The sequence below is a fragment of the Erithacus rubecula genome (assembly GCF_903797595.1).
Source record: "Erithacus rubecula genome assembly, chromosome: 8".
NCBI classification, from domain to species: Eukaryota; Metazoa; Chordata; class Aves; order Passeriformes; family Muscicapidae; genus Erithacus; species Erithacus rubecula.
In genome coordinates, this window is record NC_136659.1 from 35,552,208 (window position 1) to 35,564,797 (window position 12,590).

Here is a 12,590-nt window from a genome sequence, read left to right on the forward strand (position 1 = left end):
TTGGTGGCTCAGGAGGAAAAGGCTGATTTAATTCAGTGTAACAACAGCAAAAAAAAAAAAAAAAAAAAAAGGGATTGGACTGAAGCAGTTCAGCCCATCCCAGGATTGGGGGTTGGGTATTTTTTGTGTTTATCCTAAAATTAAGGGCAGGATCCAGTTGCCACTGGGGACCCCTTAAGGCCTCACAGTTCTTCAGACCCCATTTTCTCCCCCAAAATGAGGAGCATCACAAAAGGCTCTGCTGGCTCATTTGCAGGTTTTTGAGGGGTATTTTTGTGGTTTTTTTGTTTTTTTGTAACATCCCAGAAAAGTGTTTTCTGTGGGATCCATGAGCTCCCCCAGCTCCTGGGAGAAGCCCAAATGGGATTTTTGGGGGCATCCCCAGGTGGGCAGTAAGGCTTAAGGAATGGTCAAGGGCTGGAAAATTATGGGATGTTTTCCATCAGAGCTCTCAGCACCTCCCACTTGAAGCTACAGCACACAGAACACCAGCACTGGCACCATTTCCACACCACAACCACAAAGAGGAACCTGCAGCAACTCCCCTCCCCCCCCAAATCTGATCCAGCTCAACTCCACAGAAATTCTGGGAATCCTCCAACACTTCTCTTCATCCCCACCATGGATCAGGGAGGCAAAATTCCAAAAATTCTCCAAAAATTTTCCTCCAGGTGACACACAAGCCTTGGTATCCTCTCCATTTTCACAATCAGCTACTAAAAAAAAAAAAAAATAATGAGATCAAATCCTTTGGAAAAACCAACTCTAAGGTCACAGGGGTAGTTCCTTAATGAGAAGGGTGCATTAATAATGTCTTCATTAAAAATAAAATCCCATTAAAGTATTATTTGAATGAAATCAAAGTGGTAGAATCCAGGAGCAGAGCATAAAAGAAACATCCACTGTCCATGACATCTCTCCTTTGCAGGGTTATTTTTTCCCAACCATTCTCTCTTCTCTCAGCACATTCAAACATTTTTCCCTTTTATTATTATTATTATTATTTCTTTTTTTTTTGGCATTGTCTTCAACAGAAATTCCTGATGCCAACATCTCTCAGAGCTTTTTCCTCCTGCTGCTCAGTCCTTTAAGTCTCTAACACAACAGGAGAAATCTCCATGAAAGCACTGGCACAAAAATAAAAAAAAAAAAAAATCAGAAACACCCTGTGGCTGTGACTTCATTGAGCTCCAAATCCCTCCTGGATCTTCCTCCTCCTGCTGCAGGAATTCCCAGCTCCTTCACATCACTGTGCAACTCTTGGCTTTGTCCTTTCTCAAGTCTGTGGCCACTGTGGACAGTTCTGGCCTGCCAGGCATGTGTGAAATTCTCTTTGTGGCCCTCTGAGATTTGTTTCTTTTCACATTTTTGTTTGTTTTGTTCACACAAGCCAGGGTGGCAACGTGAAAAATGTCTCTGACACTGTTTTCTGACTGTAAGGCTGAGCATTCAATGTATGTGGCTGCTCCAATCTGTTTGGCCATATTTGCACCCTGAGGGAATAAAAAAAAAAAAAAAGAAAAAGAAAAAAAAAAGGAACATGTGATCAATAGCAAGTTGTGCAAAAATCTTCTTTCAGCAATCTTCACAATTTCAGCTCTGTGCTGTTTCCCCTGGAAAACTCAAAGTTGGTTTGTTGGACAAGTGTGGAAGAATTGTTTGGTGTGATGGTAAACAGAAATTGGGGAAGAATTGGGGGGGAAATTGGGGGAAAAATTGGGGGTAATGGGGAGAAAATGGGGGGGAAACTGGAAAAAAAACTGGGGAAAAAAACTGGGGGAAAATGGGGGAAAATTGGGGGGAAACTAGGGAAAAATGGGGGGAGGAAATGGGGGGGGAAAAATGGGGAAATAAACAGAGATTTGCTGCCAGGAGGAGTTAAAAGTGTCCAAGTTTTATCTGACATAAATTGGGAGAGAAGAGCAGCTCAGTGACTGTAAAAACCTGAATTGTTTGAGTGAGGCTTTTTCAGCAGTTTCAGCTTAATTTAGATGTGGGAATTTCCTGGAAAATGTGGAAGTTTCCAGGTTGAAACCTGAAATTTCCTAAGAGAAATTCTGTGCCCTAAGGAATGAGCAGCTGCCCTGATCTGGAGCAGGTTAAAAAGGAAAAGGGCAAAGTTCTCAGGGAAATGTGCTCTGGGATAATTCTATCAATTTCCTGATAGGGGAAAAAAAGAACAAGATCATGAGGGGTTATAGGAGCCCTTTTTTGTGATTTTTAAGTCCAAGCAGGGATATTTGCCCCAGCACCACAAGGCAAACATCCCAACATGTGACAGATGACAATAGCTCAGTATCCCATGGTGGATTTTGTTACTGGAGCACAATACAGCATTATGTGGGGGAAAAAAAACCCCAAAAAACCAGGAGTTGTTCCAAGGGAATTTGATTTCTGAGGGATGAATCTTTCCCCATATCCTTGATTTTGCTACTGGAACACAATAGAGCATTATGTAAAAAAAAAAACCAAAACTAAAACCAAAACAGAACAAACCTGGAGTTGTTCCAAGGAAATCTGATTTCTTTACTAAATGAAAATCCAAGCCCATCCCTGCTGGCAGCAATCCCAGTTTGCCCTGCAGTGATGCAGGCACCTTATCACTGGGGAGGGGAGAGGCTGATAAGGCAGCAGGAGCTCCCCACAGTTCAACATCTCAACTCCCTTTGGGCTGAGCCCCAGAAATGTTTGCTCAGGTGGAGCTGGGAGCTGGAGCAGGGTGTCACCAGCCTGTCCTTCCCTCCCTGTGCTTCCTGCAGCTCAGAGCAATGGGAAAGATCTGATTCCATCCTACTTTAGCCAGGAAAGGGGATTTTAGGAGCAGCTGGTTCCTGCTCCTCAGGGGGTACAGGCTGAGCTGTGAATTCAGGGAAAAAAAATCCACCTGCCAGCATGGAAAAACTTGATTTTACAAGTCTTGCCAAGCTGTTTCTTTAGTACCTCACATCAGGAGCTGCTGGTGTGGAAAACATGAGGGACAAACCATCCCAAAGTGGCTGCTAAAGTCACTGAGGTGACTCTGGAGGTGCCACTGTCCCTCCCACAGGGTGACTCAGCTGCCAGGAGGGATCACACACTGTGAGTAATGCAGGCAGGCTCTGAGCTGAGCAGTTTCCCTGCTCCCATGACCTGATTCCTTTCCCTTTCTCCAGCCTCCAAACTTCTCCCTTCCCCAGGAGCAAAGAACTCATCAGGAATTAACTCATCTGGCTTTGCTGCTCCTTCAGGAGGAGGGAGAAGGTGATATTAGAATCATGAGATCATCTATTCCAATATGATGTCATGATTCTCTGCAGACAGCAATTTCACCAATTTATCACTGAATAAACAGCATGTGTCACCTTCCAGCTGCATTTCTGGTGTGTGCAGGCACAGAAAAGCAGGAAGTTTGTTTTTACAGCTCACCTAAAAATCAAATTACAAGCACAAAGATGATGTTTAAAGGGATGGTTGTGAGGCACTTTCAAACCCACCCAACACCAGAGGTGCAAATCTGAATTTCAGGCTGCACTGAGAGTAAAAAGCTGATCACAGTGAGAGTTCCTGGGATAGAAATGGAGGTTTTTTTTGGAAGGACAAAGGAGGGGGTGGCACCTACCTGGTCATAGGACACGGGGGTCTGCCTGTGGTTGGAGAGCTCCACCAGCGTGCTGACGTCCGTGCGCAGGTCGGACTTGCAGCCCACCAGCAGCATCTTGGTGTTGGGGCAGAACTCCTGGATCTCCCCTTTCCACTGCCAAATTGGGAAGTGGTGGTTGTTAAAAAAACTCAAAGGAGCAATGGGTGTAAAGTTTTTAATCAGCCCTGATGTCCCCAAGCTGGGATGTTTTGGATGGAACGGTTGGATTTGCCTTCCGGGGGATTTTTGCTGCAGCAAGAATTTGGTCAAGGATGAAATCTTCCTCATATCTCACACACTCATGAATTCCCCTGGCTTACTAATCAGCAGGGAATGAGATTGTTTATCCACATGAGCAAAGGTTTGCAGAGCTGCTGTATCTCACACCCAGGTGCAGAAATGCTGTCCCCACCTTCACAACCACAACCCCAGCAGGGCTAAATGTGAGATTACTGCTGCATTCTCACCCCTAAAACATCCCAGATCAGCTCCTCAGTCAGAACCTGGCATAAATTAATTTGGTTTCACCCATAATCTAAAACAGATGATACTCCCTAAAATTTAAGGCTGTAATTTGGGTTTTAAAGCATTTATAAAAATCTCTTGTAGAATTAAATAACCAGAATTAGCAGAGGCAGAAAAACCACAGTTCTGGATGCTTTTTCACACAGAGAGAGAGTAGTTTTGAAGTATTTTTTGTTGGCTGTTCAGAGCATTGTAAGGCAATTTATGCCAGTGAGACAAGAATCACTGGCTCAAGCCTCAGGGGAAAAAAAAAAAAAAAAAAAAAAAAAAGGAATTTCAGGTCATTAAGCCCCAAAACCACTGAGAAGTTGAGTCATGCTCAGCAGCCAAGGAAGGGACCAGGACCACCTTGCAAACACAGAGCCTGATTATGAAAATTCCACATCTGAGCTCATGGGAAGGCTGACACAAGCTCAGATCACTGACCTCATGAAGGGTTTTTGGGGCAGGGCTGCATTTCTGTGCCACTGCAAGCTCTGCTGGTGGCTTCCAGAGGCATTTGTCACTGGCTCCCAAATTATGTAAGGCCATGGCAGAAGTCCAAGCACTCTGCAGATAATTTTTAGCCATCCCTGCAACCCAGCAAAGTTTCCTAATCCAGTCACAAGAACACGTGAGAGCCAATTTCTTACAGCACCTCACACCACCCCCAACAATCCCCTGCTGTCTCAGGGCTGAGGAATGAGAATTTCCTTCAGCTCCAAGTGTCCATTAGTGAGATTTTGTTTTCAATTACCATCCAGCCCTTCCAAACAAATGACCTCAAATCAAAGCACCCTCCTGTCATCGCTCCATTAAAAAAAATAAAACAAAGTGGAAGTTTCCAGTGTAGGAACAGCAGCACTGCAGGGATTTCAAGATGAGCTGCTCCAGCAGAGCTCTGTGCTCAGGGCTGCCTCAAATACTTGCCTTTTTTAGGACACTGTCCAGGGTTTCTGGTCGACTGATGTCAAAGCAGATCAGGACAGCATCAGAGTCTGGGTAGGAGAGCGGGCGGACATTGTCGTAATAGGGAGAGCCTGCAGGGAAAACCAACAAAAAAAATCTTCATTAATTGCTCTTTTCCTCTTCCTGCAGCCACTCAGAACCCATGGAGAGGCTCTCAGTGACAACCCCCCAGTGATCCATCACCCAGCAAACATTCCCAAGGAAAGGGAAAATAGGGTCAGGCCAAGTTGAAGGCATCGAGCAACAAATCCTTGAGCTCCAAAAGGCTTTTCCTAAAGCAGATTGAAACTCCTCAGTTTTGCTTTGCCTAGCAGTTAATTTAAAACAAACAGCTCCAAGTGCAAAAAGCATCTTCACTTGTCACATTGGCAATGTTTGGGAGAAACTCTTGCTTCAAATTAAAGGACTTGTTGCAGGAAACAGATTTCCAGCAGGGAAAAATCCCAATCCTGTAGGCAGGCATGCAAGTTATCTGTCACAAAAAGCCTCATTAATCTGTAAGCCAATAAAGCTTGCAATAAATGTTTATGTTTAGCCCATAAACCAGATTTTTATCAACAAGATCAAAGCTAATTTAGTAATCTGGGGGAACAGATGTAGGTACAGTGCTGCTCTTTGTGCTTGTTTTATTTGCAGGCCTGTGAAGGGTTTTTTTCTGTTTTCCTTAACAACAGTCATGATGTGAAAAGTTAAAACCTGTCCAGTTAAAAAACCTTTTTTAATCATCTGGAGAAGCTGGTAACAGGTTGGGGGGAAAAAAAGAAAAAAAAAATCTTTGTTTTTTCTCAGAAGTTGCAGTCACTCAACCACAATTAGGTTTGGCCTCAACTGTGCTGAACTTTGCTTCCTGAGAAAATACATTTCTTAATGCATTTAAAAGGGCATTTAAACCAATTCAACAGGGCAAGGGCCTGGGCAACTTAAAATTCATTTTCTCACTCATCACACATCTTTATTTCTGTATTTTTTTCTATGAAAAATCCTAAAACCCAGCAGACCCTAAAGCACAGCATGGAACACCCAGCACGAGAACCCAGATTCCAGGAGTTTGGGGGTTATCAGCTCATTATCCCACCAATTTCTCAGCTCTCCAGAACTAATTGGCAGAAAGGTCTCTGATTCTGAACTGGATTAGAGGAATTCCTCAAGTTTTTCCCTGCCAGACAGCCCAGGCTGTTGCAGAAGGGAATGCCAGGAATGTTGTTTTTGTAATGAGGAACAGCATTACCAAAGTAGGCAGCAGAAGGTGATTTGGTGGAGGAGAAGGATTTAATTCCAATGCTCATCCCTGTAAATGATGTCAATGTGACAGAGAGGCAGCTGTCACCAAAGGCTCCTCACACCCCAGTGCAGCTGAACTCAGCACAAATGACACCTTGGGAACAAACCTGGAGTTAATCACTGACTGCACCTATCAATGAGCATTTTGCACTGCTAATTACACCCCAGGATCTCCTGTCCTGCACCCCAGGGCTGGTTATTCACCCTGCAGCCCCAGGGCAGCCTTATTTCTCCTGGACACAACCAGCAAGTGCCACCAAGAGCCACCTGGGTGCCACATCCCCCCGGGCTCCAGCAAGCCAGGGCAGGACTCAGGGAACCCTTAATGGTTGCTGGCTAGAAAGGAGTCTCAGCAAAGCCTCACCCAGAAACTCATTCCTCACACAAATACCTCTGGGCTCACTCAGCAGCTCCAGGGATCCCTTATATGTCCAGGAGATGTATTTATGTACACACAGCCCTCACCTCCAGCCCCAGCAGCTGGAGCTGCTTTGCTTTTTCCCATCCCCCTCCCCCCTCTCTGAATTTTTATTTGTTGAGTTGGAATAAAAGCACTTTTAGCAAGTTTAGGAGGGATATTCCCCAGTTTTTCTCCAGGCAGAACAAACAGAGCCCATTAGAACTCCCCTCAAGCTGCAAGATCCACAAAGGGAAATTTCCTGCTCTCATTTCTAAGCAAACCTTTATCCCTGTGCAAACAAAAAAGGGGCTGCAGCCCTCAGTGTGCACTATTCAAGCTGGCATTTGCATCCCTCTGCCCAGAGAAACCCTCAGAAGGCAGGAATGTCAGGAATGAGGCTCACTCAAGTCTGAACAGACAACTCCAGCACAGCCCAGCCTGGCTGCTCCCTCTTTCTCATGTTCCTTTTTTGCAGATTTTGAAGCCGTGCCAACCCTCGAAAACAGAAGGAGAATGTGGAACTGGAGCCATGGTATTTGTGGGGAGAGAAAAAAAAAAGAACAAAAAGAAAAGGAAAAAAAAAAAGCCTATTTGTGTTAGGGATTCTGTTCCTGCAAAATAAAACATTTTTGGCAAGGACAACATGGGTGGTTTTGTGGTTTTATCAAGGAGTTGCTGATAAGGCTGTAGTTCATTTTCCTTTGGGTTGGACATTTATTCCAGCTGCAATCCTCCCTTTTTTTTTTATTTTAAACTCTTAATTTGTTTGGCAGCTTCAAGAATTTCAGCCAAAAATACATGCAACATTAAGGATGATCTGCTTTGGAAACCTTATGTTGAAACAGAAATTCAACTTTTAGACAGAAATAAAACCCCTCCCCAGCAATATGGTTGGGTTTGGTCTACAGGGGATAAGTTTAAATTTTAGGTTTAAATATTGCTATCTTAATAAAGAACAGAATGACATGATTAGAAGTGGAAGAATATTGAATTTTGGGGTGGTTTAGCACTACTTGAAGGTACCAGGAGGGTTCAAGCTGCACATCCTGAGGCCAGGAGGGCTCAGTGACAGGCAAGACTTTCCTATTTCCACACCAGCAAGCAGCCACCAGGAATTAGGATTTGGAGCTTTTGGAGCCCAGTCAAGTGAAAAAACAACAGATGAACAGCAGAATTCTCACTCCCAAAGCCTTGGGCTCAATAATTATCACAGAAAACAGCAAACACTGGCTGCTCCAAGGAGCTCCTTTCAGTGCTGATGGTTTTCCTCCTTAAAAAAAATAAAATTAAATATAAATAAGCCCAAAAACATGGGGTGGGTGAGATGCATTTTTACCTCATTTTTGCAGTTTATCTCCAAGTAAAGAGATATCAAAATATCCCCAGTTTTCTGTGTGATCACACCTCCAAATGATAATTTTGGGAGGCCACTTGGCAATCCCAGGAATCAATTGGAATTAATGCCCTTGTAAAAGCACTGAGAAAACCCTGTTAAAATGGGCAATTAAAACCAGAAAATCCCAAAAATTCAGCAAGCTGCTAGAAAACTGGGAGGCAAAGGCAACAACTGGATTTTTTTTTTTCTCCTTTGCAAGCCTTACTGCCAAGGAATTTGGGGAATTAGCAACTTTAATTCCTCCAAGTTTCAGCTTTCACCTGAAAGATTCCAGCACCAAAGTTTCCAATTAATTTCTGTTTCTATATGGACACTGAGTACTTTGTATACAGTCAAAAAAAATCCCAGCAAAACTAACTTGACTCCCAGCTCCAAGGCCCTTCTGGATTTAATTACTTGCTAATCCCCAGCAGTTGTAAGTATTTCTGGCCCTGTTGAGAATTATTTTATTGGAGTAGCCACAGTTCAAGCAATAAAGAAAGCCCCTAAAACACATTTTAGGGAGACACCTAATTAATGGTATTTCTAAGCCAGGGCTGCTGTTGTCCTAGCAAGAAATATAAATATCAAAGGAGCAAAAAAAACTTGGTAAATGCAGATTAATTGGTAGATAAAGGCAACTAACATTTCTTTTTTGCTTCACAGTGGCCCTGAAAGTGCAAGATGAAGCTTTAACCTGGAGAAAGTTTAAATATTTCACCTCACACAAGAAGCACAAACAGCTCAAGACTGCCCCATGTTAGCAGAGAGCAGAGTAATTTATGGTGTAGTGAGATTGCAACCAGACATTCCTGCTTGGAGAGAGGGCTGCTAGTCCCAAACCCCATTGAAATTCAACTTGGCAAGTGCTTCCCTTAATGTTGTGGCTAATTTAAATCCTTCTAATGACTTGCAGAACTAGACAGCACCAGCAAACATTTGAATAATGAACCTCCCTGTTCCATTCCACTCTTACTTGTCCCATATTCCTATGGGCAAATCCAAGATGCAACAATTCCCCAATGAATTTGAATTTTTTTTTTTCTATCAGTTGCATGACAGCTAAAAGTTCTCTAGTAAAAATACATTGTTATTATTGTTGGTATATAAAGAATTACAAACTAAAACTGTGGTAGCAGGGCCTGTTCTCACCCTCACACAAGTATTTTAACCACAGCTTTTCTGATTTTCCCAGTGAGCAAAAATAATTTAAAAAAAAGAGTTGGAAGTGGCAAAGGATTCCAAAGGATTCACTGCAAAACCCAATTATCAATTTTAATTCAAGGGACTAATTGGGAAGGCTGCTAAATGCTGCCAGTTAAAAAAAGAGTTAAGGATGAATACAAAATGCTGATTGAGTCACCTTGGAAGTATCTGCAGCATACTGCAATAAACTCAATTAAACAGCATCTTTTCCCCCCTCCCAGGAGATATTCAAGCACCACAAAAACTGCAGCCATCACCTCCCCCGTGCTGCAACGATCAGCCATCTTTTCAAGTTAATTAGATTTAGTCCTGCTTCAAAAATGCCATTCAGACATCTCTCCTAACTCAGCAGAGGACCAGGACAAAGACTTGTAAAAATTAAATTACCAAGACTTTCAGATAAGGCTAAAACACTGCCTTATCTTCTGCTGTCTCTTATCTGCTGATGTGATTTTGTTCTGGGTTAATGGGCTTGGGCAGGGTTGGTTTTTTGCAGTGGGTGAGCCCAAATTCCTCATCCAGAGTCCCACAGGCAGAGGATCCACTCAGCAACACTCTGTAAAACCAAGCACTGCATCTTTCAAATATTTCCTCTTCACTTTTGGGATGTCAGACAAATCACCCACTTGGTCTCATGCTTCTGACTCAAGCACATTTTCTCTGAGTTCCAGGACAGAGGACAAAAGGCTGGCAGGTGTTTTTTCTTCCACTGCTTTTGTCTTTTGAAGTGCTAGGGAATATTTGATTCCATGGGTGTCTCCAGCCTTTGACAAACAGATTCCAAACCTTCCCATCTCCAGCCTGAGTGCGTGCTGTATCTTAATAAAGATAACATTTTTCCAAAATAACTATTAATTTTTAATAAGCCCTTGCTCCATAATTCCAGCCAGCTTAGTAATCAGCATGAAAGCTCCAACCAGACATACTCCAGAAATCTGCAAGTCTCACTTGGCATAAGATGAAGAAAAAAAATAAAAAAAATCAGCTCAGAGCAAAGCTGATAGTGGTTGTGGGCAGAGCTGCCTTTTCCCAGCAATCGTGTTGCAAGAATTTGGAATAATTTCCTCAACAGCAAGAGGGAAGCCAACCCGCCGCCTAAACTCCTCTTTTAAACAGGGATTAACATTTTCATTCCTGCTAAAAGAACTGCTGTCACACTGAGGAGAAACTGCCGGGTCCAAATTCAGCATTAAAGAGAGAGGGAGGGATTGTGTGTTCTGCCAAGTTCCTCCAGGATGATTTTTTTTTTTTTGTTGTTTGTTTGTTTTTTGGGGGTTTTTTTTTTCCCAATCAGCTCTGCAGATGATGTTGATCCACACCTCTGGTAATGGTTGCTGGTGTCATTCCCCCCTGGACATCCTCATTCAGAGCCACTGTGGCTCCCTTCTCCAGCACTGAGGCAGCAATTTTGGGGTGCTCCCTCACCCCCCTGGCTGTAAGTGCAGCCCAATTATCCAAATTATCAGCGACAGGAGGATTTAGAGGAGCTCCTGTCTCAACATGTGAGCGGAGCCAGCCAAACACCAAAGCCCTCAACCTCTGAGGCACCTCAGCCGGTTTCTTCCAAGTAAAACAGGGAATGAAAAGCCCTGATGGAGGAAAGAATGCTTCCCTCCGCATCTCAAAAAATCAGAGAAATTTTAAAGGTTTTCCCTAAAAGTGCTGGGTTTTGTAAAAAAACCAAGGAGCTCCAGAGCGAGCTGAAACAATTCACCATTAGCACACAAGGCAGAGGGGGGTTCGCAGGCAGCAGAGGAGCCGAAGGAGCTCCCCAAAAATCTCCTTCCAGCCAGGCAGGTGAGCACACATCCCCCCGCAATGCTGACAAACCTTGCCCACACCCTCACACAAGGAGATCCGGCAAGCACAGCCGAGATTTTTTGCCCAAGAATCCGCCCGGCCGGGCGGGGAGCGCTCACCCGAGGTGTCCCAGAGGCTGAGCTCGATGCGCTGCGTGTCGATCTCGAAGCTGGCCGTGTAGTTCTCGAACACGGTGGGGACGTAGCTCTGCAAGGAGGGACACAGGGCACGGTCAAACCCGCGACCAGCGCCGCCGCCCCGGTGCCGATCCCGGTGCTGATCCCGCCCGGATCCCGGTACCGATCCCCAGCCGGACACGGGTGCTGATCCTGCCCGAACCCCGGTACCGATCCTGGCCCCAGTGCCGATCCCGGCCGGACCTCGGGTGCTGATCCCCGCCCGCTCCCCTCACTGATACCGGCCCCGGTACCGATCCCGGCCCCGGTACCGATCCCGGCCCGCTCCTGGTGCTGATCTAGACTGTGCTCCGCCCGATCCCGGTGTCGATCCCGGCGCCGTCCCGCTCACCTCAGGGAAGCAATCCTTGGCAAAGACGTGGAGCAGCGCTGTCTTCCCGCACTGGCTGTCCCCCACCACCACGATCTTGCACTTCACGTTCTGGTTGGGATCCATCACAGCCTTGCTCGATAACTTCTGGCTCGCTCTTCTTTCCTTCATTGATCTCCCCTTAAGTCCCTCCCGGCCGGCCACGATAGAAGATGAAAAAAAAAAAAAAAAAAAAAAAAAGGAAAAGAAGAAAAAAAAAAGCCAAAAACCACACCCGGATTTCTCGCGAAAAGGCAAAAAAATATATATAAAAAACACAATAAAGCCTCTGCGGTGTAAGAGGCAGAGACGCGGACGTACCGCCCGCCCGCCGGTCCCGCGCTCACTGCTTTGTCCCCCCGCCGCCCACCCTTATTTATAGCCTCGCACCCGCCAATCACCGCCCGCCGCCGCGCGGGCCACGCCCCCTGGCGGTGCAGTGCGCCCCCTAGGGGCAGAGAGGGGCGGCCTCAGAGCCATGGGGGCCTGCAGGAGCGGCCACCGGAGGGGTTAAAGGCGGGTTAAAGCGGGGTTAAAGGAGGGGATGCGGTGCTTAGTGAGGGATTTTAGCTGTAAATGGCCGCGGATGGGAAGGGAACTGCGCCATCCGTCCTTGTGCGGCCTCCAGAGGTGGTGCGGGGTCCCTCAAGGGAGATGAGGGGAGCTGGGGGCTGAGGGGAGTGAGGAGAGATGAGGAGAGAGGATGAGGAGAGCAGGGGGCTGAGGGGAATGAGATGAGAAATGAGCGATAGATGAGAAGGAAGAGCTGAAAAAGAATGAGGAGAGATAAGGAAGGATGAGGAGAGGTGAACAAAGATGAGGAGAGGTGAGAAGGGATGGTGCTTGTGGTGGAGGGCAAAGGGGCTTTTCCCTCAAAACACGGTCACAGA

At 45.5% G+C, this 12,590-nt stretch overlaps 1 protein-coding gene across 1 annotated transcript; it reads right to left on the minus strand.

The window, feature by feature from the left end:
• Positions 1-311: 311 nt before the first annotated feature.
• On the minus strand, positions 312-12,046 carry RND3 (Rho family GTPase 3). Its single transcript, XM_079311749.1, has 5 exons — positions 11,683-12,046; positions 11,274-11,361; positions 5,054-5,163; positions 3,599-3,733; positions 312-1,493 (listed from the first exon to the last, which is right to left on the minus strand). Exons 1-5 carry the CDS (start codon positions 11,830-11,832, stop codon positions 1,242-1,244), a joined length of 735 nt encoding a protein of 244 aa, XP_079167875.1. The 5' UTR covers positions 11,833-12,046; the 3' UTR covers positions 312-1,241.
• Positions 12,047-12,590: the final 544 nt, after the last annotated feature.

Bases quoted from the DNA above. Each gene is read 5' to 3' on its own strand.
- RND3 (XM_079311749.1), bottom strand. From the start codon at position 11,832: ATGAAGGAAAGAAGAGCGAGCCAGAAGTTATCGAGCAAGGCTGTGATG. The intron at 11,362-11,682 runs GTGAGCGGGACG...CCCTCCTTGCAG, and splicing joins CCAAGGATTGCTTCCCTGAG to AGCTACGTCCCCACCGTGTT. The intron at 1,494-3,598 runs GTAGGTGCCACC...TTATTCCCTCAG, and splicing joins CCCCCGTGTCCTATGACCAG to GGTGCAAATATGGCCAAACA.